Here is a 25644-nt window from a genome sequence, read left to right as displayed (position 1 = left end):
ACCAGGGAAGCCCAAGGGAAAGTAGAGTTGACTTCACAGGGACCCACCAGTCAACCGACCAGGGATCGGAAAGGAGCCTCGAGCGGAAATGCAAGAAGCAGGCTCACAGAACACTCATGGAGTGTAGGCCCAAAATCTTTGGTGCAGATAGTGCTCAGGGCTTGGGCTACAAGTAACCCAAAGCACAACTTCAAAGAATGTCGAGAAGGTAATGCACTAGCAAATGTGCACGGTGTCCAGGAGTTAAGGTTCCATGTCACTAGTGAAGGCTGCGGGTCTCAGCTTTGCTGGGGACTCGGGTCGGCCTTCAAGAAGTCTGGAAATCCTCTTCCTGGGCTGCAATCACTTCGGAGTCCGGCGGGAGCTTCGGAGATGCAGACTGGCAAATGCTTCATTGGTGTCTGCTTGAACAGGGGAGTCACTCCTTGACCCCAAGGGAGATTCTTCTGTCCTCTAGTCTTTAGTAGAGCACCGAGGTTCCAGGATTCAGTTTCAGAGTTTCGTCCAGGTGTAATCTAAAGTCCTGTTGCCAGGGGTGCCTTACTTTTACTAAAGAAAGGGGTTGGACATACTCTGGGGACCTACCTATGGGAGGGTTTGGAAAGAGGAGTGGATACACCCATTTCCTTTGTCCAATTTCGCACCGGAGCCGGGGTTGAGTGTCTCTGCAACCGGTTTGAACTGGACTATGCATAGGGACACCAAATGTGCCCCAAGTACAGACATCAAGGCACTCTCGGAGTGCACCCACCCAGCCCCACTACATTAAAGCCAGTCTGGGAGGTAGTTACACCTCCCTGTGACAGGAAACTTATTGTGCAGGCCTCCCCTGCCGGAGTTCGGGTCAACAGCAGGAGGCCAGACTCGTGTCTGTGACTGCAACATACATTTTGTGTTGCCAGGGCTCTTTCAAACTATTACCGGGTAGACCAGTGTGTACATGTCTCTCCCTTTAGAAGGGTGGAATTCTACCCCCGCCACCAGGACTGGTGGGGGGTATCATTCCAAAGTGTTTGACACCAAACACAACATGTTTCCATGCAGCCATTCCATATTTAGCATTTACCTCGAGGTTACAATGTTCTTAAGAGTATATGGTCTGGCTGCATCATAGGCCAGCCTCAGAGAATAGATTCCGAAAGCTGCAGAGGGGTCTTGCTCATGCATGGGCACCCTCTCACATGAAACCAAACACCCTAACTCAGGATTGATAAGGCCTGCCATAGGGCTGACTGATAGGTTTCTGAAATGAGGCGTAGCAGAGACTGGAAGTGTTATCTTAAGAAGACGTTTATTTGGAGATGTGTATAGCCGTCCCAGCAGGTAGACCAAAGTACAGATTGTAACTGCCTCTCAGAGAACACTCCTAGAGATGCATTCTCAATGACATAACAAGGTTCCAATGACATAACAAGGTTCCAAGTGATGTAAAACTACATGTCACCACACCTCCCCGCTTTTAATATAAAAAAAACAACAAACAATAAAACGAAGAAATGCAAAACATAAGGTGAAACAGATTGATTAATGATTAAACATAATAATGATTAAACATAATCTTGTAATTTGCTTGGTCTGACAGACACTCTGGTACTTTTCCTGACCCTATCCCCTTCTGAAACATTGTTGAAATTCACATTTCCTGGAGAAGAAGAAGGATCTTTGGCAACTTGTGAAGAGCACCACCAATTTCCATTAGACAATTTTACAGCATTTCTACGAATATCTACTACTTGTTGAGAATCTAGGAATTTTGAAAAGCCTTTTTTTACTGAAACAGGGTTTTTTACTTTAATCCAATCTCCTATTTGAATATTGTGGAAATCTTTTTTCCCAGGTTTAACATTCTTAAAACTAGCATCACAAGATTTTTTGTTTGCATTTTCCCACATGTTTCTTATATCACCACCTTGATGAAAACTTTTTACCATCCAGAAGGGATATACTCGTGAACAAGCTTTTCTCCCTCTCATGAGCTCAAATGGAGTATAATTAGTAGTAATATGAGGAGAAGTGCCATATGACCACACTTAGGGGCATATTAACAACGATTAGCGATATTTATCGCTAACTAGGCTTAGCAACTAATTTTTTATCGCTAATCATCGCCGGAAATTATCGCTGAGATAACGTGCTATTAGCAACATTTATCTCCAAAGCGATAAATATTCCGGCGATAACGTGAATATTGCTGAGAATACAGCGATATTCACACATTAGCAACAAAATGCTCTTAGCCATGTTATCCACCTCCCATTGGATAACATGGCTAAGAACTGGTCAGAGCAGGCGTTAGTTTTTGGCGATAGCGGGAATATTTCCATCGCTACGCCTGCCTTGCTAATAGGCGATAGCGACATTAGCCACTGCTTTCAGTCGGTAACAGGTTGGGTACGCCCACTTTGCATGTCATTAGCGATAAATATCGCTGACATGCAAAGCGGGACCCAAACCGCTCGCTATCGCCTAAAGCTGTCGCTAACTGCTGTTAGCGACAGCTTGCTAATAGAGCAATAGAAATATCGCCGTCTAGCGGCCGAAAACGGCCGCTAAAGCGGCGATAATTGCCTATCGCCCTGCTTGGTAATATGCCCCTAAATCTTTAACTGCTTCAAAAACACAATTTCTGGATTTGAAAGCTGCTTGAACACACTCTACAACAACTCTGTTAAATCTTTCCATCTCACCATTACTTTGTGGATGATATAGGGGAGTTCTAGTGTGTTTAATACCACATGACTTCAAAAAATAATTCATTTCGTGTGAAACGAATTGGACTCCATTGTCCGTTAAAATTTCCTCTGGATACCCTTCTCTCAGAAATTTTTTTATTCAGACAATCAATGACACTTTTTGAATTGGGTACACTGATAGGTTCAACTTCTACCCATCTTGACAAGTGGTCAATGAGAACCAGAAAATATTTTGAGTTGTTGGGGAGAACATGAAATGGTCCTAGAAAATCCATTCCTAACTTTTACCAAGCTCTACCAGGAGTGGATACCTGCGATTCTACAACACCTTCTAAAACTAGTACCTTTTCACTAGCACTGCAACGTGGACATTGTTTAACAAGTTCATCCACCTGAGGATCCATTTTGGGCCACCAAAAATCAGACCTTACTTTTCTTTTGGTAATAGTAGCACCAAGATGACCTGAATGAGCATCTAAAATGATTCTTTCTCTGTAGCACAATCGAGGAACTAATTTATCACCTCTGACAATTTTTCCATTCTCAATTGAAAGTTCATTACTAACCTTCCAAAACATTTGAAGGTCAAGAGAAAGACATTTCTCTTTCGGCCATCCTTTTCTTATAAGTGAAGAAACTTTCTTGAGTACAACATCATTGTCAAGTTCTCTAATCCAATCATCCTCTACAAAAGACTCTTGACTAACATTTGCCACAAAACATTCCTCTACTTTAGTCTCCCAATCTTGTTCAATATTATCAGAAATAGGAAGTCTAGAGAGACAATCTGCCCTGCTGTTTCTTCCTCCCGGAATATATTCTACACTAAAAGTGTATTCAAGTAATTTTGTGGACAATCATGCTAAACGAGCAGTTGTACGTTTGACATTTTTCCCTTTTAAAATATCAACTAATGGTCGGTGGTCAGTTTTGAGGACAAATGACCTACCCCATAAATACGGCTTGAATTTCTTTATACTCCAGGTACAAGCTACGAGTTCCTTTTCAATAACGGAATATTTCCGTTCAACAGGACGAAGAGTCCTAGAAGCAAATCCTACCGGGTACTCCTTTCCTTGAGAATATTGTGAAAGAACAGCTCCAAATCCATACTCAAAAGCGCCAACTGTGACAATGGTTTGTTTACCTTCAACAAACGCTTGTAATGCTGGAGCTGAAATTATGTGACCTTTGATTATTTGAAAACCTTTCTTACATTCTTCTGTCCAATTAAACATAGACCCTTTCTTCAGCAAAGACCTGAAAATTCAGTAGTTTTTGCAAAATCTTTCATAAATTTAGCATAGAACTCACACAAGCCAAGGAAAGACATGAGTTGCTCTCTATTTTGAGGAGCAGGTGCTTCTAAAATACTTTTGACTAATCCTGGTCTAGGTTTTGTACCTTTTTCAGAAATAACATGTCCTAGGTATTCAATTTCTTTGGCTTTAAAAGTACATTTACTCTTTTGTAGTGTTAGACCTCTATTCTCTAGTACCTTAAAAACTTTATCAATTGCTAGATTATGCTCATTTTCTGTTTTTGTGAAGATAAGAATGTCATCTTGAGAGACAACCACGTTAGGATTGTGATAAAACATTTCTGACATGAGTCTTTGAAAGACCGCGGCTGCCGATGCCAGCCCAAAAGGATGACGACAAAACTGAAAAACACCATCAGGGGTGACAAAAGCAGTAAGATGTCGGGATTGAGGGTGTAATTCAACCTGGTGATAAGCGGCTGTAAGATCAAGTTTTGTAAACCACGATGATGACCCCACTTTGGCAATGAGATCTTCCATTCGTGCTAAAGGAAACCCATCAACCCAAATGGCTTCATTGAGGTTGTGCAAGTCAACACACATCCTGAAATCGCCTGACTTTTTTCTTGCTAAAACAGTGGGGGAAAGCCAAAGAGTGGATTCAACTTTCTCAATAATTCCTTGATTACATAGTGTTTTCAAATGTTTTGAAAGATCAGTTCTGATACTTAAAGGAACATTACGTAACTTGTGTTTGATAGTAATGGCATTGTCTTTAACCTTGATAAAATGTTGAAAATTGGTGATTTTCCAAGGTGATCTTCAAAAATGTTGCTGAACTTTTGTTCCCAATCACCATTGACATGGGTAAAAGATAAAGAGTCGGTCACGGATGTTATAGGAAGATCTTGTTTGAGTTGTTTGTCAATGAAGACCGGATTAGGTAATCCAGGTTTAATAGTCATACCTATTTCAGCTTGGTGGAGAAGACCAAGAACATTAATCCCTCGTCTGGCTACATACACTTTCCCTTTAATAATTTCTCCTAAGACATTAATGTTAGCCCAGAAATATCCGAGTAAATCAATTCTACTTAACTTCAAAAGCTTCTGTAAGCACATCTGGAGGCAATAAACTTTTCGCTGACCAAAATTTGCTGTACTTATCTTATGACACAATAGTGATGCGTGCTCCTGTGTCTACAAGCAGTCGGACGTGATCTCTTTCAATAATGACATCCACCTCAGGATCAGAAATATGTTGAAGACTTTCTTTATCATCACAATATTTTACTACAACAACATATTCCTGACTCATGACATCCTCATGTGAAAGATCACCTTCATTAACTTCATTATAGAGATTGTCATTATCATTGACAACTCATCTTACACTTCCTCTTACATTTCCTCTTCTACCTCTTATACAAATTTTGGCAAAATGGCCCATCTAACCACACTGACCACATTGTTGATTGATGGCAGGACAATTCTTAAAAGAAGATACATGAAAAGATGAGCCACATCTATAACAAAACATCTTAGAAACAAACTGTCTGCTTTGTGCGAAAAACCTTCCGCCCCTAGATAAGTAAGGTCTTCTGAAATTGTTACGTGGAACAAAAGGGGGTTTAACAGCAGGTGTACTAGAAACAGCACCAGAAACAGTGGTATTAGATATGGCTGTTTCAAGTTGTTTCACGTCTTCCATTGAAGTTTCTATACTTTTAGCAATATCTATTGCTTTATCTAAAGTAGGATCTTTGCTTTAAATTTCTTTACAATAGCATCGTGCAACAAGTTAATCTCTAATAAGTTGAGATGTAAAATTATCAAACTCACAACTTGCGGCCAACATTTTTAGAACAGTTATAAATGAATCAATACTCTCATCACTTTTTTGCGTCCTCGTGAAAAATGTATACCTGTGTACTACTACATTTTTAGTTTCAGTAAAGTACTTTTCTAATTTTGCTAAAGCTATTTCAAAGTCATCTGGATCCTCGCCATCAGGAGGATCATATGGAGGTAAATGGTCAAAGACATTTTGGCCTTCAACCACCAAATGATAATACATAAGATTTTTTTTCCTTTCTGGTCCATACCTTTGGCCATCAATTGCACCTAAATATGTAATGAATGATCTAATCCAAAGTTTCCATTCTAATGGAGGATAACCAGGTACTTGTAGAAAAGGTGCAGGTGGGGTAACACTTTGCACGTTGTGATATGAAAATGTTTTGTATGACTGTTAATTTGCTTGAAGATCTTGTGTGTGTATCACAGTAGAAACACACAGATGAAAAGCTGAAAGAAGAAAATGTCATGTAAAACTCAAAAATGACCACTAGATGGCAGACTAGGATTTAGTGAAGTGTTAAAACCCCATGGAGAAAATTTGTAGATGTAAAACGAACACTGTTTGAAATAAAAAAAATATATATATATATGACACGCAATGTAACTGAACCTATCAGTGTAATGCCGAAAAATGAATTGATTAGCTTTTAAATCCACTGAGCGTAAAGATTGCTGCTGACACACAGTTGCTGAGAATATCAGTGCATTGTTTTAAAGATGAAGCTGCGTGTATCAGCGTAATCCTTGGAATGCAGTAAAACGTAAAGCATTAACACGCATGTGCCTTTAGCATGGTAGACACAGAAGCTGCCGGTGTTAGACTTACTACAAAGCGATAACAACTGTGAAGTCCGATGACATCTGACAACTCCCACGCAGTCGCGGCCCGATCAACATGCACCTGACTACGGAGTTGCTATGGAAACATTAACAATGCCAGGTTAGAAAATGGCTTCCTGAAGTAACGTCAATGAGCAATGCCATATAGGAAGACTACAATTGGCTGGGGATTACACCGCTTTGCGTAGGTTCTGCGACGTCATCATTTGCGAGGACACAGCACCAGAGAAGGGTCTGTCCGAAGACCAACGATAAGGCGAAACTCAACTAGAATTGGCAATCTGCAATCAGTAGCATACTAGGTAAAAAGTCTTTGTGCTGGTATAAGTTAATGCCAAGGAATTCTTTGAAGAAAATCTCTCGATATAGATTTCTTCCGACTATTCCTTCTTTCTTTTTTTTCCATTAGGGAACAAAAGCGTAGAATATTTCTACTGCTGCTGAAGGGGGGGCACGGCTCTCCACTCGAACGATTGAGTAAATGAGCTCTTGAAATATATATTAAAATGTACTCACAGTTGTGCCAAAAAAAAAAAAAACGCTGAAAAATGTCGGGCGGCGAAGATCAGCACACGTCAAGTAGAGCAGGCTCGCATCCGATCCTCAGTCTCCAGTGAAATGAGGCGTAGCAGAGACTGGAAGTGTTATCTTAAGAAGACGTTTATTTGGAGATGCGGAGAACCGTCCCAGCAGGTAGACCAAAGTACAGATTGTAACTGCCTCTTAGAGAACACTCCTAGAGATGCATTCTCAATGACATAACAAGGTTCCAATGACATAACAAGGTTCCAAGTGATGTAAAACAACATGTCACCACAGTTTCTTTGTGCAGTGATTTAAGGTAGATATAGGTTACCTATATCTTAGTAAGGGGTGCATGCACCACCTTACCCAGGCTGCAGTAGCAGTCCTCTGGTGTCATTTTGGAAGGCTTCCCAGGGTTGGCATAATACATGCTGCAGCCCCTGGTAGGCCTCTGGGGTACCTATGCCCTTAGTAACTAAGGTACCTACCATATAGTAGGGACTCACAAGGGTACCCCAGTAACCAAACTGGAGTTTACCTAAAGTACATGCAATCAATTTAGAGAGGAAGAGGATAGGCTAGGGTCCTGGATAGCAAGGCCCAAGCCAGACTAAAGTCTAAGAACAGTACACCAGCAAAAAGTGGGGGTAACCATAGTAAGCAGATCCTACTCTCCTACAATAAGGGAATATCCAATGTAGCCATTGTTAAAGGGATAGCACATTCACTTTACTACTGGTTAGGAGGGGTAAGTCAACAGTATTCTAAAGCTAGCAAAGATAGCGTCCAGAGAAAGGCAAACAAATCAATGCCAAAAAAAACAGATTTCCTACACACCTGCTTGAGGAGGGAGGCCTTCATTAGGAGAGGTTGTGGCAATGCACAAAAGAAAAATTGCGTTTGCCTGACCCACAGAGACCTGAAGTGTCACTCATTTCGAGTAAGACTCATTCACTTTGAGGTCAGGTATGTCTCCATATGCTAAATGTTATACATGGTGAGAAGATATCAAACTTGAAACCTTTATGTGGCTCTATTCAGAGCTCTATTGTATGCAGGGGAGGCCGTATCCCAGCATGGTGAACCACAACCTTTGGCTTCTACAGTGGATTGGACACACAAGAGTGCTTTTGAGCTAGTGCTGTATGCCAGGAGTCTACTCTAGTGAGGATTTGGTGTTAAAATACTGAGTTTACATTTAAATAACATTATTCATCTTTTCACATCGATGATGTAACATTTCGTGTTATCAATGATGGCAAAGGTCATGTAACATCACTTCCTGTGATGCCACCAAATATGGTAATTGTTTCTCACTCATAAGAAGTTTCAAAATCTCAGAGCTATGGTTCCAAGCTCCATGTTACTGAATATGGGATCTATCACAAGCATACTGTACAACACTTCCTGTATGCGGATAGGAAAAGGCAGGAAGTGAAGGAAGGAAACAAAACACATTCTCATCCAGGATAGCACAGGGACAGCAGGGGTGGAGACAAGCTACCCCTAGAAAAACAGGAACCAATGGGACAGAGAGAGCCCCTGAAAGTATAGGTCAGTAAGGTGAAAGTGTGATAATGTACCTGTTGTTCCTGATGACAGAACAGAAAGGGCATGTACCATATGGATCTTGGTAAGAAACATTGCTGAGGTGGGTTGACTTTGGCACCAGGACTACATATCCCAGCATGCAGGGCCCCAGGAGATGGTCCCTGCTCCAGCTGCATCCCATCAGTGGTGCTAAATAGCGCAAGAAGCTCTCCCGCAGCGCGGGATGTGCGTGGGCCAAGCCCGGGCCAAGGGCGGGCCCGTCCCACTCCCTTTGGCCTTGCCTGTAGTGCCTGTCTAGGGTCTTTTGGCCAATGGTTTCCGGCATTCCTGGATCATGGGAAAAAGAAAGAATAAGGTGAGCTCTACGGCTGGGGACAACATAACTACTCTGGATTATTTTCTGGTACGTGCAGCAGGGGTATTGACAAAAGAAATAGAACTTACAGAGAGGCGTCTATCATTGGAGGTGGCCAGGAATAATTTTTCCTCAAAATGTAAGTGGGACGATCAACGGGTAAGAACTGAGTCGGAGGATTCTGTCCAGCATCAGGGTCTCTGGGCGATGCTGGCCCAACACAAGCTGATATTCCCTCGCTAACTGCCCGCAACTAATTAACCCTCATGACCGTGAGTTGGAGGGGGGGGGTAAGCCATTAATGGGGTGGGGGGGTCTGTGTCTTCACAAGTTTCTGTTTCAGAGGCCCCTAAAGTTCCTAAGCCCCCACTCTTTATGTGCCCAGATTTGCTCAAAATCAAGCAATTGACCACCCCACCCCTGAGCAAGGAAATCCCAGTAAGCTGATAAATCAACCCGTCAAAAAGGGCCTTGGGCATTCTACCGTGCTCCAGGGGATTGTAGTATCGTGGGATACGTTCTAGTGTTCCAGCATGTTGTATCACACACTGGACACCCACCCACCACAGGCGTCATCAGCCAGATGACCCTGCAAATAAAAGGGGCTGAGCGCACGTGCTCATGGCCAGTTATCCAACTACCACCTCTGTGTCTGTGTCACCTCATTTACATAGTATGAGGGCCTAGGGCCCAAATATCACAGGGATCACTCACGGGGGATTACCAGCCCTCCATCAACCCTTGGCTCCGGAGTCTCAACATGTGTACCTTATGGAAGGGATGGTGAGTGCACGGATCTCCTTAGGAAAGAGCGAGGGGTGAGGCAGGGCTGTGTACTCGCCCCCTTCCTCTTCTCTCTGTACATGAACAGAATCAAATCAGTTCTTACCGCGAGATCTAGAGACACTCCCCATGTGGGAACTCGTCCCCGGCCGATCCTCCTATATGCGGATAATGCTGTTTTAATTGCAAGAACAGGGAGGGCGTTGCAGGATTATATTAGTTTCTTGAGGGGCTTTGATCTAAAAGTTAATGAAAGTAAAACGTTCAATATGACGTGTGGGAGGAGACCTAAGACAGACCTTCTTTTCCCATTAATAACATTAGAGGGGCTGAGACCGAGTCCTTCTCCTGTTTAGGTGTCCTCTAACACTCAATACGAGTAGAGCCCAATGGTATCTAGTAGACTCGCCAAGCTTGAAAAGACGCTAGTAGGGACACAGAGTTTCTGTAAGAAGTTGGCCACCAAACCTGTGAAGGGGCTGCTGACTATTTGTTGAGCAAAGTCAGTCTCGACTGCCACATATGGGGGATACCACGGCTGAGAACTCTTTCCTCAAAAAACTCCTAGCAGTTCTGCGTGGCTGTCCTAATTCAATGTGCCACGATGAGCTTGGTATCCCTCACAGAGGACAAAATTAAGTGCACCCCACTTTTATTGGGGGTATCTATCTTGGTCAAGGATTCTGTCCCACTAACTTGATTCATGATTGAGGATTGTTTAATACTCCACGGAGCCCTTGAGATACCCTGGCAGTCGCACATTAAAACTAGGGGTGGGTGTAATTTGCGTAGTCGCGCCAGGCAAAGCTCCGCGAAACGGTAAAAAATCCACAAACACGCCAAATTGCTTGTTCTGCCCATTCGCAATGCTTTTTTCCTGTTCGCGAATGCTGTTTTTGTGCTTGGGGGAAATATCTCACAAACACACATTTGGAAAGCGCGAGCAAGCAAAAAATTCTGCGAAGCCGCGGATTGCGGAATTTTTGGCAAATCTGCGTTCACCGCGGAACGCAAAATTACCCGAATTCCGCAAATCCCGCGGAATTTACCACCCAGGCCTAGTTAAAACCGCTCTGGAGCAGATCGGCCTATCAGAGCTATTCACCTCTCCCTCAGCTTGCGGGGGTTGCCCAAAGGTCATGCTGATAAAAAGGCTTTTGGCCAAGGCTATGTCAAATAGAGTAGCCGCTGATAGACACAAGAATAGCGCGCCCTTCTATAAGTTGGTTCCCACACAGGAAGGCATCCAGTTTTATTTATCTTCCTTTCAGAACCAACAGCATCGTTTTGTATTAACAAGATTCGGTTTTAATTACCTCCCCCTCAAACTGCTATTCGATAGCCGGGCTTCACCCCTGCCCTTGTGATGGTAAATCCATCCAATCCAATTTGCATCTCCTTTTTTTCCTGTCATTTTTATAAAATTCCATAGAAAAAGGTGATTTTAACACTTTTTAAATCCTTCAAAGTTCATCAACAGCTGCCCTGCCCTCTGGTGTGGTATGCTAGGGCGTCTTTTATACGGCAGATATTAAATATCAAAAGGAATGCTGATTGTGGCCAGGTAACTGGGTCAGTGTTGCACTGGTTTATGGATTTTATTGGGTTGTTAACTTTTTATGAGCTGGCAGCTGTATGGACACAAGGAAGGGGTGGTTAATCTTGGTTGAACATGCTCTGTTTGTCCTCATATCTAACCCTTTGCACTATTCGTCTGTACGACGAAACTATGTGCTAGGAAGTTATATTGGGTGTATTTTTATGTTTTTTATTATGATCTCATGTTTGTGATGGTCATGGAATGCAGTTTATTTTCTTCTTTTTTACTCTCAGCTATGCTTTTTGTTATGCTGCAGAAGTGCAGCAAATAAAGATATTTGACGGTTTGATACCTTGTAAATTTGCATAAGTTATATCAAACTTTGTAAGATTTGTGAAGCACAAACATTTTGAAATTTGTTTAAAAATAGTAGGAGGTCATTGTACAAAGCTGGGTTTTTGTTGCAATAACCCCATCTCCCCCACTTATTGCCAGACTTCTGATGCACTTTGACTCGATGAGCCCTGGGTCCCTGCCAATAAGGTTCCCAGGACCTGTGTTCTTTCCCAAAACTGTACCTTGTACCCTCAGTTGGCACCTCTCTGGCCACATGTCAGTCCCTTGTAAAAGATACCATAGGTGCCAAGGGCACTGTGACCAGGGAGAGCCTCTAAGGGCTGCACCACATATTGTGCCACCCCAGGAGGCCCTGCACCTTTACACGCTCACACACTGCCACTGCAGGCTGTGTGTTTTGGTGCAGAATAAAGTGAAGAGTTGACATGGCACACATCCCTGTGTGCCATGCCTACAACCCTCTGCCCTGGCATAAGTCAGTCACCCCTCTAGCTGGGTGCACTCTGCCCGTGGTGGGGGTACAGGAGCATGAGCCCTGTACCCCTACAGTTTCTAGACCAATTCTTAGATACTGTAAGTGCAGTGTTGCCATTCAGAGTATATGGTGCTGAGAGTTTGTCATTACACAGAGCAGAGGAGATTGCAGAGAACAACTTACTTGGCCCCAGCTCTATCGGCCCGTCTGCAGTTTCCAGGGAGCCTGTGCCAAAAGTCGCCTTGTCCTGCAGCCAGTGACCTCCAGAACCCCTGGGAGGACTGACTGCCTTCAACAAAGACTGGACCTCCTGTGAGCAACAGCTCTGTTCAAAAGAAAGTCCCAAGACTGACTTTGAGCCTGCTGAGGTAAAGAAACCCGACTCCTGGAAGAAGCACTGCACCCGACACCTACAGCCTGAAACCGGGTGGCCCACTGGTCCCAGCGAGGTCCCAGAGTGCTTCAGAGTACAAGTCCACCAGGGGTTGACCCCTCCAGGACTCCCTGATGTCACCTGCAGCCTCTGCAAAGAGACCCCCCAACCGAAAGTGGCACGTAAGGTGAAATGCGACCTCAAAAGACACCCCTGCATCCATACACCCGCGCCCTGGAGAAGAGAAACCAAGGTGCACCTATGTCCCCGTGCCCTCTAACTTATCTGCCCAGCTGATGGTTCCCCCCGGCAGTCTTTCTGGACCAAGCCTGCTGCCAAAATCCAAAACCAACAACACCCCTTGAAAACAACAGGGCACCCAATGCCAAAACAGCTCCCTGCACCAAGCCAACCTTGTGCTGCTACGAACGCACCTTGTGTGCTAACTCGAAACGCTTTTTGCCTTGAGCCTAACACCAGGAGCTTTGGGGCATATTACCAACAACTAGCGATAATTTTTGTCTCTAACTTGTTTAGAGACAAAAATTATCGCCGCAAATCGGCGATTTTTATCGCAGATAAACCTTGCTATTAGCAAGGTTTATCGCAAATGCGATAAAAAACGGCCGCAATGCATGAATATCGCTGAAAAGTCAGCGATATTCATGCATTATCGAGCAAATGCTCTTAGCGATGTTATCCACCTCCCATTGGATAACATGGCTAAGAACTGCTCAGGGCAGGTGTTAGCTTTGGAGATATTTGCGCTTAGCGCGAATATCTCCAAAAGTTGGTAATAGGAGATAGCGATGTTAGCGACTGTTTCCAGTCGCTAACATCTTGGCACACCCACTTTGCATGTCATTAGTGATAAATATCACTGACATGCAAAGTGGGGCCCATGATGGTCGCTATCTCCTATTAGCTGTCGCTAACTGGTGTTAGCGACAGCTTGGTAATAGGGAGATAATTTTATCTCTGCTTTCTTGGCTTTTAAAGCCAAAAAAGCGGAGATAAAACCCCTTGATAATATGCCCCTTTGTTTCCACAACCTTGTGGCCGGCTCGTGAGCAGCCACCAACCGGAGGCCCCCTATCCCCCATTGGGCATTAGCACTCTGCACTCAGCCACCCTAGTGCAGCTGAGGGGGTTCTGAGAGTGCATACTCGACCCTGGAGGAACCAAGGTTCTAACCCCAGAATACCAACTCCCACAAATAAGTACTTACCTGCAAAATGTTTACTTAATTCCTTCCCATAGGATTGCCTTGACCTCTTTTCCTTGAAAATTCTTCTGTGTGGAGTTGGTTTGTATGAAATATTGAAAAACTGCAAATGTACTAAAAGTGACTTACTTACCTTTTGTCTAAGAAATGTCCCAGTGTGATATCTAGGCATATCACACTGATTAGCAAAAACTAAATCAAAAAGTAATCTAAAAAGTAACGTGCACAGTAATCTGTAAAGTAACTGAAAAGTAATTTCAAACTGTTGACTTACCTGTAATTCAACCAATTGCATTTAAACCTGCATTAAACTGTAAATCACTGCATAAGATTTTGCAAAGTATTATTTCACTTACCTGCACCAGTCTTGGTTCTAGAAATAAAATAAATAAATCATATTTTTGATTCAAACAAATTGGTTTGAGTTCAGTCTTTGAGTGTGTGATATCATTCCTTGCCTGAGTGTGTACAACAAATGCTTAACACTACCCTATTATAAAGCCTTATTGCTCACCCACACTACCACAAATAGAGAGTGCGGTGCTATCTAACTTTACCTCTGCCTACCTTTGGGGTTCCACTGGACTCCGTGCACACTATACCTCACTTTGGTATAGTATACACAGAGCCAGCTCCCTACAATCTTCAGCAGCCTTTCTGCCAGAGGAAATAATTTGGAACATAAGCCTTTGGTGACTCCCTATTCTGGAGTCTGCCTTTTATCTGAAAGATAATTGAGCAAAGTTGACACCTACTCCTGTAAGACCCTCCTGCGTTGAGTGGAGGCACCCGAGTGCCTGTCCGAGCGATGGAGGCGCCTATGGTGGTCTTCACAGCATTCGGCCATGCACAGAGAAGGGGCACATCATGGTACAGGAGACCTCCACCTGAGATACACAGGATCCGTGCCCCGCAGGCCGAGGCTCCCGGCCAGCACCAGTTCTAAGGCGGGGTCCAAAAGCGCGAATAGTCAAACCTGGAAACAAAGCAAAGGCGGATGCTCCACCTTACTTGAGTAGTTAGCATTCCAAAAATCAGAATATTGAGATTTGAATATCGATCAACCAAAATACTGAGGCCAAAATGTAGTCTACCAGTATGTTATGAAGGTAAGTATATGTAGGTAAATATAGGTTTACTAAACTTCACATCCATGTCCCTCATGACCTATGTATCTTCAACATGCACAGACACAGGACTACAGAAAGTCAATCACCACCAGCTCCTGTTCACTTGTTTTCCTGATGTTCTGGAAGACAATATTATTGTCCTTGACGGTCTGACATTTAACCAGTTATTTACCCTTTGTATGTCTATTGTAGTATGTTCAGTTTGACCATTATTGATGTTACTTACAATGTTTGCTGGGACTACACTTCTGCCCCCAACACCCCCGGTGGTATCTTTGGGCAGTGGCTGATTTGATGCCTTCATGCGCTGAATATTAGGTTCAAGTCCCTCTTTTACTGCGTGTCTCACCCTTAGGGGAGTCTTACCCATTTTCCTTTGGTTCTCGTCCCTCCCTGGAGTTGAAATGGGTCAACCTAGATCTTCCATTCCCGTTAATGGTTCAAAACTATTACAAAGTGGGATATTCTTACCTCCTACATATCCCGTGTGGGGGTCCCTTATGGATTTTCTGACATAGGGGCCCAAAACAGATAGTATTCCGTCGGGCCTATATGGACGCAGGTATGGTGGATAAAAAGCTCCTAATGGCAATACATTGATTGCGTCATTCATAAAGAAAACATTTCCTAACTTGTTTAGGATTGCATGCACTAACCTAGGGTCACTAAACGTCAGGACTACACAATCTCCCTGAAGCTCTTTTCTTTTTTTACCCACCCATGCAACCCGCCTTGCCATTTTGAAAGGTTTCAATAACACAACCGTAATAAGGCCACTATGCCTTCCCAACCAGTAGGGAGACTTATTATGGAATCCTATCCAAATTTCTGATTCAGGTGTCTTCGGTGCTGGGGCATTAGCCAAGATTACCACATATGGTGTGGCTTCCGGTGGCAAATCAAGGTGAGTGTGTGTTTGAGACTCTTTGGTTGGCCTTAATTCCATGCAACTTGTCCCTGGTCCATTAGTATATCTGTTCTTCTCCCCCACCAGCCTATATACCTCAATGAGGTCATGTTGTTCACACATATCTACATTGTGTCCACAAGTTGGGGGTCCAGAAGTGATTTCCCTAATTACTGGGTTTGGGGTAACTGTATGGGTCGCACTTGTCGGCCCACATATACGAGTCTTTAACTGGGCATGTGTCGAACTACCCTCATAGTTTGTGCAAATTTTTCCCATTAGGTTCCCCTTCAAATTTGCCACTCTGTCTGTCACTTTACCAAGGGCGCTCTCTATATAGCTATGCAATGCCTCTATGCTTTTAGATATGTTTTACAGTGCCAGTGATGGGCCCTCTAACTGGGCATGCATAGTAGGTTTTCCTGTGCCCGCAGAACTTTTACGAGAAATTGTTTTTGAGATGGCAGTTTACCCTGAGTTGCCCTTTTCTTGCCTTGGGAGCTCTTTTTACACCTCCCCGAACCTTGCCCTCTGGGTTTCTGAATAGGTATACCCTCCGGGCTTCCGGGTTTTTGGCTTCGCTTCAGGGGCGGTTGTATATCCTCCACCAGGTCACTCCGATCAATCTGGACCATGTGACCCGAGATATCTTGTATAGAGCCATTTCGTGGGCCCTGTGCAGGGTTATTCCCACTTAGGGGTGTTAGGTTGTTAGAGCTGAAACCTCCCTCCTCCCTTGCTGGGCCGCGCCTTCCTTTCGATTAAGACTCGTCCACAGTACTAATTTGCTCTTCAATGGCCGCCTTAGCCCCAGTAAGATAAGACAATAATGATGTTTGACCCACCACCTTTGCCTCTGCATTTACAGCAACAGCTGCATGACTCATCTTCCTTTTAGGCATGGTTCAATATTTAACGAAGAGGACACAATAAGAATTAACAGCAAAAACACTCTAACAGGCTTACTTCTGCAGGTAGCAGTCCTTAGTCCAACAGAGTGTCCATTGTGAGGGCTTGGGGGGGTGGCCCAGCCAGGCCTCTGTCAGTCCCTGATGGGCACAGACGGGCCCGCTCTTGGACTGGGCTTCGCCTGGGCACGCCCGCGCGTGTCCCGCGGTGTGGGAGGGCTGCTCGATATTTCATTACCTCCTGCGCTGAGGTGACGCGATCAGCAAGCGTCACCCAGTGCCTGCTGGGATTTGGAGTTTTCTTTGCGGGCCGTTCCCCTCACGGCATGGCCCGATGGCAAATGGACCACTAAGCCGTTCCCCTCGCGGCTGGGATGGCAGCAAGGGCAAGAGTGTTGCAGGGTAAAGCCGTTCCCCTCACGGCTGTCAAGGCAGACTGGTGAGCATGTCCTATGTTAGGATTGTAACTTCTGAACTGCAAGTAACATAAGAATCTCTGTAACAAAGGCAGTAACCCACTGAGCTATCCACATAAAATACAGATAATCTGCATTTCAAAACTACCAACAGGCAAAGGATTGCTCTTCAGCAGGACCATTAATCACCAGTTATCCGGACATTTTTATTGTTGTCTTGCATCCAAGGCCATGATAATGATAAACATTATTTAAATGAAGCATACTCAAAGAATGTGCCTTGCTGTGCCTGTGCAGATTTTAACAAATAGTAACACATTCTCGTACCTACCAGGTTAGTCAAACTTTGGGTCACAGCCTGATCTGATAAGCAGCTGCAGGGGTCAGAAAAGGTAAATCAATCAATCAAAACATTTATAGAGCGCGCTACTCACCCGTGAGGGTCTCAAGGCGCTGAAGGGAGGGGTGGGGGTGCTGCTACTGCTCGAATAGCCAGGTCTTGAGGTGCCTCCTGAAGGTGAGATGGTCCTGGATCAGTCGTAGGTGTGCGGGGAGGGAGTTCCATGTCTTGGCCACCAGGTAGGAGAATGATCTTCCTCCGGCGGTGGTTCTGCAGATCCGTGGGACGGTGGCGAGGGCGAGGCTGGCGGAGCGGAGTTTGCGTGTTGGAGTGTAGAACGTGAGCCGGTTGTTGAGGTATTCGGGGCCCATGTCGTGGAGAGCCTTGTGTGCGTGGGTGAGGAGCCTGAATGTGATCCTCGTGTTGACGGGGAGCCAGTGCAGGTCTCTCAGGTGGGCGGATATGTGGCTATGGCGAGGGATGTCGAGGATGAGTCATGCGGAGGCGTTCTGCATGTGTTGTAGTCATTTCTGAAGTTTGGCGGTGGTTCCTGCGTGTAGGGTATTTCCATAGTCCAGTCGGTTGGTGACGAGGGCCTGGGTGACCGTCTTTCTGGTTTCGGTGGGGATCCACCGGAATATTTTTCGGAGCATGCGCAGGGTGTTGGCTTGCTTGGTCATCGTGAGGGTGGAGTCCAGGATGAATTCCAGGTTGCGTGCGTGGTCCGTGGGTGTCGGCGCGGTGCCCAATGCTGAGGGCCACCAGGAGTAGTCCCAGGCGGAGGGGGATTGTCCAAGGATGAGGACCTCCGTCTTGTCGGAGTTCAGCTTCAGGCGGCTGAGCTTCATCGATTCTGCGACGTCTTTAATTCCTTCATTAAATCAGAATAAACAAACTTCTTTTCTCCAGCGCAGAGTAGAAAAGGAAATATCCCCGCAGCAGAACGGGAGGCAAAAGTTACTCTGAGCCAAATAAAGAATTTGTCCCATTCGCCATTCGACCTGCACGGCACAGCCCACCTTTCTAAAAGGAAAATGCGTGAATGGGGGTGCCTGTGTGAAAGAGCTCAGGCCCAATCACACAACTCCCAGAACAGGAAGGAAGACAAAGTTTGGAGGAACGCATTAAATTAAAGTGCCCATTTTCTATTGCCATTTGCGCCGTCACTGCGAGGGCCAACGGTCATGTTTGGGTGGGCCTTGCCCACCGCTAGAACAGGGCCTGGAGAGAGCACAAGCACTTTAGCACTGGTTAACAGAGGTAAAGTGCACAGAGTCCTAATGCCAGCAAACACGGTTTCAGGAAACAGGAGGGATGAAGGGAACAAGCTTGTGGGTGACCCCACGGAGATGGCCAGTCCAAGGCTGGAGCTCCGGGTCTGTTTGTGGCTCACCTGTCCTTGGTATGAGAACCTTTAGAGATCCCGCGGTCACCTGTCCAAGAGGATAAAGGTCCTCAGTTAGCTGGATGTTTTTCCAATGTGTGCATTGTGTGTCACATGTTCTTTTATACTTGTATGGCGGTGTGACGTATAGTTGTATAGTTTCAGTTCATGGAGGCCGTGGCCAGAAGCGCATTCGCCTCTTAAAATATTTGTATCTGTTTGCAGTGATTTAAAGTGATCGCACAATACATTTATAACAACAATAGAATGTTTATGTTGTGCGCGTAGAGCAGCTTGTAAGTTACTGCAGTGAGCAGCAAAGGTGGGAACAGCAGTGTGCAGTCTGGCAGAAGTGATGTCAGTGGCAGAGGCCTGGAGGTTGCGTCATCACGCATCTCATGGTCGCATGGGGCAAACTAGCCCAGGCGTATTATGACAATATGTCATAAACAACAAGAGAGTGAGGAAAGGAGAAATGGAGCTATGTCCTCTTCCCCAGATTAATAGAATAAACAATGTGGACACGCCCACAAAGAAATATGGTGACTTCAGGTGACTCAGTAACCTTTACTGGAGCACAGACATCCAGTAGATGTGTAAGAAGACCCCTCACCCACCAACCTGGTTGGTGGCATGCTTTATCATTGGGTCCCAGCTGGGCTGCCGAATGCAATCTAACTGTGCCACAACGCCTGATTACAGCGGAGCGGGTTTTGTGAGGTGAGTGCTCTGTGTGATGTGAAGAAATGTTAAAAATGTCTCTAAGAAATACCCTTCTGAAAAACTTTAATAAAAGGGTCTTAGGACATGATTAAAAACTCTGGCGGGATATGATGAAGGTACAATTTGTGCTTCGATATCCCTGAAATACAGGTCAACTAGTTTCAGCCTTCTACGTGGATCGTGAGGCTTTCATCAGGACCATCGTGAAGTGGCTAAGAAAGTAGAAGTAGCCACGGGAGTGCAATATCAGCACACATGCTAAGGTGTGCTGTGAGTGTGGTGGGCACGATGCACTTACGGACCCATTGAAGGTAGGTACTTTCACCCTTAGTCTATCGGACACACTGATCCTGCCAGGGGGAACCTCCTGTGCCAGGATACTCTGTTAGTAATAGAGCACGTTATAAAACAGCTAAAATAAAAATAAAATAAATAGTCACACATTCATCAAGGAATGGTTCCCTCCTATCAAATCATCCTGACCAAGCACAATGCAGGAGGGAACCATTCCTTGACGAATGTGTGACTGCAGGAGGTTCCCCCTGGCAGGATCAGATGTCTTGGAGTAGCTCGCGGCCTGTCTTGGAGCAGCGCGCAGCCTGTCTTGGAGCAGCTTACGACCTGTCTTGGAGTAGCTCATTGCCTGCCTTGGAGTAGGGTGCAGCCTGTCTTGGAGTATCACACAGACTGTCTAGGAGGAGCTGGCAGTCAGTATTGGAGTAGTTTGCAGCTTGTCTTGGAGCAGCACGCAGCCTGTCTTGGAGCAGCGCACAGATTGTCTTGGAGTAGAGTGCAGCCACTCTTGGAGTAGGTCGCAGCCTGGCAAGGAGCAACTCGAAGCCTATCTTGGAATAGTATGCAGTTTTTCTTGGTGTAGCGTGCAGCCTCTCTTGAGGTAGCTCGCAACCTGGCAAGGAGTAGCTCACAGCTTTCTTGGAGTAGCTCGCAACCTGGCAAGGAGTAGCTCGCAGCCTGCCTTGGAGCAGCATGCAGCCTGTCTTGGAGCAGTGCACAGCTTCTCTTGGAGTAACTCACAGCCTCTCTTGGGGTAGGTCGCAGCTTCTCTTGGAGTAGCTCACATCCTCTCTTGGGGTAGCTCACAGCCTCTCTTGGAGTAGCTCACATCCTCTCTTGGGGTAGCTCACACCCTCTCTTGGAGTAGCTCACATCCTCTCTTGGGGTAGCTCGCAGCTTCTCTTGGAGTAGCTCACATCCTCTCTTGGGGTAGCTTGCAGCTTCTCTTGGAGTAGCGCGCAGCTTCTCGTGTAATAGCTCACAGCCTCTCTTGGAGTAACTCACAGCCTCTCTTGGAGTATCTCGTAGCCTGGCAAGGAATAGTGCACAGCCTGTCTCGTAGCAGCACACAACTTGTCTTGGAGCAGCTCGCAGGCTCTATTGGAGTAGCGCAAAGTCTCTCTTGGATCAGCTTGCAGTCTCTCTTGGATCAGCTCACAGTCTGTCTTGGAGTAGCTCACAGCCTGTATTGGAGCAACGCGTACCCTGTCTTGGAGGAGCTCGCAGCCTCTCTTGGAGCAGCGCAAACCCTGCCTGCATCCTGTCTTGGAGCAGCGCACATCCTGTCTTGGAGCAGCGCACAGCCTGTCTTGGAGCAGCGCACAGCCTGTCTTGGAGCAGCGCACAGCCTGTCTTGGAGCAACGCACAGCCTGTCTTGGAGCAGCGCGCAGCCTGTCTTGGAGCAGCGCGCAGCCTGTCTTGGAGCAGCTCTTAGCCTGTCTTGGAGCAGCGCGCAGCCTGTCTTGGAGCAGCGCGCAGCCTGTCTTGGAGCAGCGCATAGCTTGTCTTGGAGCAGAGCACAGCCTGTCTTGGAGCAGCGCGCAGCCTGTCTTGGAGCAGCTCGCAGCCTGTCTTGGAGCAGCGCGCAGCCTGTCTTGGAGCAGCGCACAGCTTGTCTTGGAGCAGAGCGCAGCCTGTCTTGGAGCAGCGCGCAGCCTGTCTTGGAGCAGCTCGCAGCCTGTCTTGGAGCAGCGCGCAGCCTGTCTTGGAGCAGCGCACAGCCTGTCTTGGAGCAGCGCACAGCCTGTCTTGGAGCAGCGCACAGCCTGTCTTGGAGTAGCTCTCAGCTTGTCTTGGTGAAGCTTGTTGCTTGTCATTTCATTTCAGGAAATTCAGCTTTGAGGCCAGAAAGGTGACTCTGCAAGAGCAATATGCAGCCTTCTTTCTTCTTAAACAAGCATTGGCATAGCCAATAGGTCTCGCTTTTGGGACTTTATAAGTGTTTAGCCATGCAACAGTTGATGTTGTTGCACCAAGGATATTGTGCTGCATAACTAAATACTTATAAGGTCCCAAAAGGGAGACATATTGGCTATGCCAATGCTTGTTTGCAGGGGTGGATGATTGTGTAGCCAGGACCTGACACTACGAAGGTTGCTGATTTTACAAGATGCCTGGGTTCACAGTTAGCACCAATTCATCCCAAGACTGGAACAAAGATCAAGGAGGAGGAATTATTCCAAATTCTCACATTCCCGTGGCAGGAAGGAACATTGAATATTGATTGTAGGCATACATTTGTGCCAGAACAGAAGCTGGAATGAAGGAAAAAAACGACAATAGATTTAAAGTGGCCCTTAAAAATGTCAAACTCGTTCAGAGCACAGTATGTGCTGAAATGTGACCACGTAAAAAAAGGATGTGTTCCAACAGCCGCAATGGATGTCACCTGATAACAGACCGTCAGACCTTTCAATAAAATCCCAAAATCTAGTCTGTGAAAGGCAAAGCCAGTATGAAAAGCAGCCGCTGGCTACTATGGCAACATATAAGCTCCACTGCATGTATTTGAAAGCCTCGTGAGAAGAAACATATCGGACGTTGCTCTTTTGTGGCGCCGAGTGCTGGCTCTCAGGCTGTGCAGGCGCTTTTTAAAAGCTGCATTTTGTTCGGAACAACGTGAAAGAAAGATTCATTATTGCGATGTATTCACAAGGCCTGCACCTGATTGGAGGGGAATTCAGGTAACTCAGATAACAAGTTACCCTGGTCAAAGACGTGCTCTGTGGTGAGGGAGGGGGAGGGAGTTGAAGCGCGGGTGGGCTGAAAGTGAAAATACATGCGATCTTGCGGTGAGGGAGTGGGGTGGGGTTGAAGCACGGCCGGGCTGCTGGCTCCTATGGCAGCATATAGGCCGGACGTTCCACTGCATGTATTTGAAAGCCTCGTGAGAAGAAACATATCGGACATTGCTCTTTTAAAAAGTGAAAATGCATGCCATCTTGCGGTGAGGGAGGGGGGGTCGCTCTGTGGTGAGGGAGGGGGAGGGAGTTAAAGCGCGGGCGGGCTGAAATTGAAAATGCACGCGATCTTGCGGTGAGGGAGGGAGTGGAGTTGAAGCGCGACCGGGCTGCTGGTTACTATGGCAACATATAGGCTGCGATCAAAGAAGCCAAATGCCAGCTGGTGGCAGGCAAGGTAGCACTTTTAAAATCAGCTACTAAGGGGCCGATTCCGATCCTGGAAAAACGCTGTACAAATCGTGGTAGGGAGGGTTTTCCCCTTACAACTCGTACTTGTAAGGAGGCCCCTACAACCTAGGAAGTACGATCTGTACAAATAGACGCACTCCATACAAATTGTAAAAAAGACCATACAACTCGTATATACAAGCGATTCCGATTGCTCTGTACGCAACGTTCCCATGTATTCCCGGCAGCAGTTTACAACCTGGCAAGTACGATTCGTACAAACGGCACTCCGTACGGCTCTTTTTTTACAAGAGCCAAAAAGTGCCCGAAAAACCTTGTACGCCCAGAAAACAGTACGAGACAGCCCCCCTCATGTACACGTCGTACACCCCATGAATACAGGGGTACGGTGCGTATGTATGGTGTGTACGGATGACACGGAAAGTGGGGTACGGTGCGTACATACGTGATGAAGGGGTACTGGTCGTGTACGCACCGTACAAGCACTGTACCCCAAAATCGCATATGTACGCACCGTACCCCAAAATCGCGTACGTACGCACCGTACCCCAAAATTGCGTACGTACGGTGCGTACATGTGCGATGTTGGGGTATGCACCATACACATGCCTCGCATGTGGGGGGACCCCTGTACGCCTCGTACCCCTATACGACCCGTACCCGGGTATGAGTCGTACCCCCAGTACGAGTCATACCGGGGTACGAGGCGTATAGGGGTTCGCTTCGTTGCCCGGTACGAGTCATTCCCCGTATACAGGCCATTTTTCATACAAATCGTTTGCTGACAACCCGGTACAAATCGTACTTGACGGGTTGGACAGCCTTTTTACAAATTGTATGGTCTTTTTTACAAGTCCATGTCGTACAGCTTTACCCGATCTGATTTGTAAGGATCGGGCCAATCTGTATGTACTTTTCCCGTACGAATCGTACTACATGGGTTGGAAAATAAAAATCCAGGATCAGAATCGGCCCCTAAATTTCTTGCCAGAAAAGCGCATACGCAGGCTCAGGCGAGACCTAATCAAAATACATGAGCTGGTGAGAAGCCTCACATAAATCACTAATGCCTGCTTCCCATCAGAATGCACTTTTTAAAAACAATCGCGGGGAGTATTGATAGACTCCGTGATGACAAGTCTCAATGGGATATATTTCCTCAAAGTCACAAGAAGTAAAATGATTGGAGAGTCGCGCTGTATTTACAGTTTCTTTCTAACCTTTTCTTTCTTGCTCCTTCTGTTTTTTTCATTCCTTTTTATTTTTCATTCTTTTTTTCTCTTTTTTTTTATCATTTTTTTATTTCATTCTTTTTCCACTCCTATTTTCTTCTTATTTGTTCTTTTATTCATTCCCTGTGTCCTATATTGTGATTCCTATGTTCCTATCTTTCTACTGTGCCTTTCTTTCCCCTTTCTTCTTTTCTCTCCTTCTTTGCTCTGCTTTCTTGATTCCTTCTTTTTACAATCCCTCGTTTCTTCTGCTCCTTCCTTTCCGCCCCCTTTTTCTGTCTCTTTATTCTCCATTCCTCCTTCTAGTCTTTCCTTAACTTCTTCCGTCATCTTTTTTTCAAAAAGTCCCCTTTATTTCTTTCTCAATCTCCTCGTTTCTTTCCCGCCTTTTCTCCTTTGTAGGTCCTCTGGGTGGTTTGTCACGGATCACGAGAAGCTCTCACTATTGAACAGATTGGGGGGCCCTGGTCTAGAGCAATGCCGGTCACAGGCCACTCACTGCCTTGTGCTAAGCAGGGTGCACCAGGGTATTTTATTAATTATTACACATGAACACAACAAGCTCAAAAAGACGAATTACTATTAAAAAAGTGCCTTTTACTCACCGCATTTAGGGTAAGAAACCAAGAGCAGGTCGTCAGCCCTGAGCTGGAAAGCGTCTAGCGCCTGGAAGGTCTCCGGGCTGCACAGCATACTGGGGTACAGCACCCCCTTGTGGGTGAACACCAGCTCCTCCGGGGTCTTGTCCTTCGCTGCAGCCGAGAGCTTTTCGTTTATTTCCACCAGACGCTTCAAGTTTGACATCTCGGTGCAGACTGTGCGAGGCGCTATGCCGAGAAGGGGAGGGCTGCGAGGCGCTGTGCCAAGGAGTGGAGGGCTGCGAGGCGCTGTGCCAAGGAGTGGAGGGCTGCGAGGCGCTGTGCGGAGGAGAGGACAGGAGGGCTGCGAGGCGCTGTGCGGAGGAGAGGAGGGTTGCGAGGCGCTGTGCGGAGGAGTGGAGGGCTGCGAGGCGCTGTGCGGAGGAGAGGGGGGCTGCGAGGCGCTGTGTCAGATTAGGGCTGCGAGGCGCTGTGTCAGATGAGGGCTGCGAGGCGCTGTGTCAGATGAGGACTGCGAGGCGCTGTGTCAGATGAGGACTGCGAGGCGCTGTGCACAGGAAGGATGCGAGCCTGTGAGTGCCGAGAGGGTGGCCTGAGGACACACAGCCTCTTCTGTCCTTCACATAAAAGGTGCCAGCATCGATTGTGTGACAGTCACGTGAGCAGTGCCAGGGTGTGTCTGTGCCCTCAGGAGAGGGTGTGCGGGGCTGGACAGCGCCAG

The 25644-nt window shown here is 46.2% G+C and overlaps 1 protein-coding gene across 1 annotated transcript in view; it reads right to left on the bottom strand.

Annotated features, from left to right (window-relative positions):
• LOC144770903 (sulfotransferase 6B1-like) overlaps window positions 1–25626 on the bottom strand; it is an 87507-nt gene extending 61881 nt beyond the window's left edge. Inside the window, exon 1 of the mRNA XM_078655694.1 lies at window positions 24930–25626. Within this exon, the coding sequence (XP_078511820.1) occupies window positions 24930–25128 (199 nt within the window). The 5' untranslated portion in view covers window positions 25129–25626. The remainder of the gene's footprint in view (window positions 1–24929) is intronic.
• Window positions 25627–25644: the final 18 nt, after the last annotated feature.

The sequence above is a fragment of the Lissotriton helveticus genome, chromosome 7 (assembly GCF_964261635.1).
Source record: "Lissotriton helveticus chromosome 7, aLisHel1.1, whole genome shotgun sequence".
Lineage (NCBI taxonomy): Eukaryota > Metazoa > Chordata > Amphibia > Caudata > Salamandridae > Lissotriton > Lissotriton helveticus.
The sequence above is the reverse complement of the archived record's forward strand: the minus strand, read 5'-3'. Positions and strand labels throughout refer to the sequence as shown.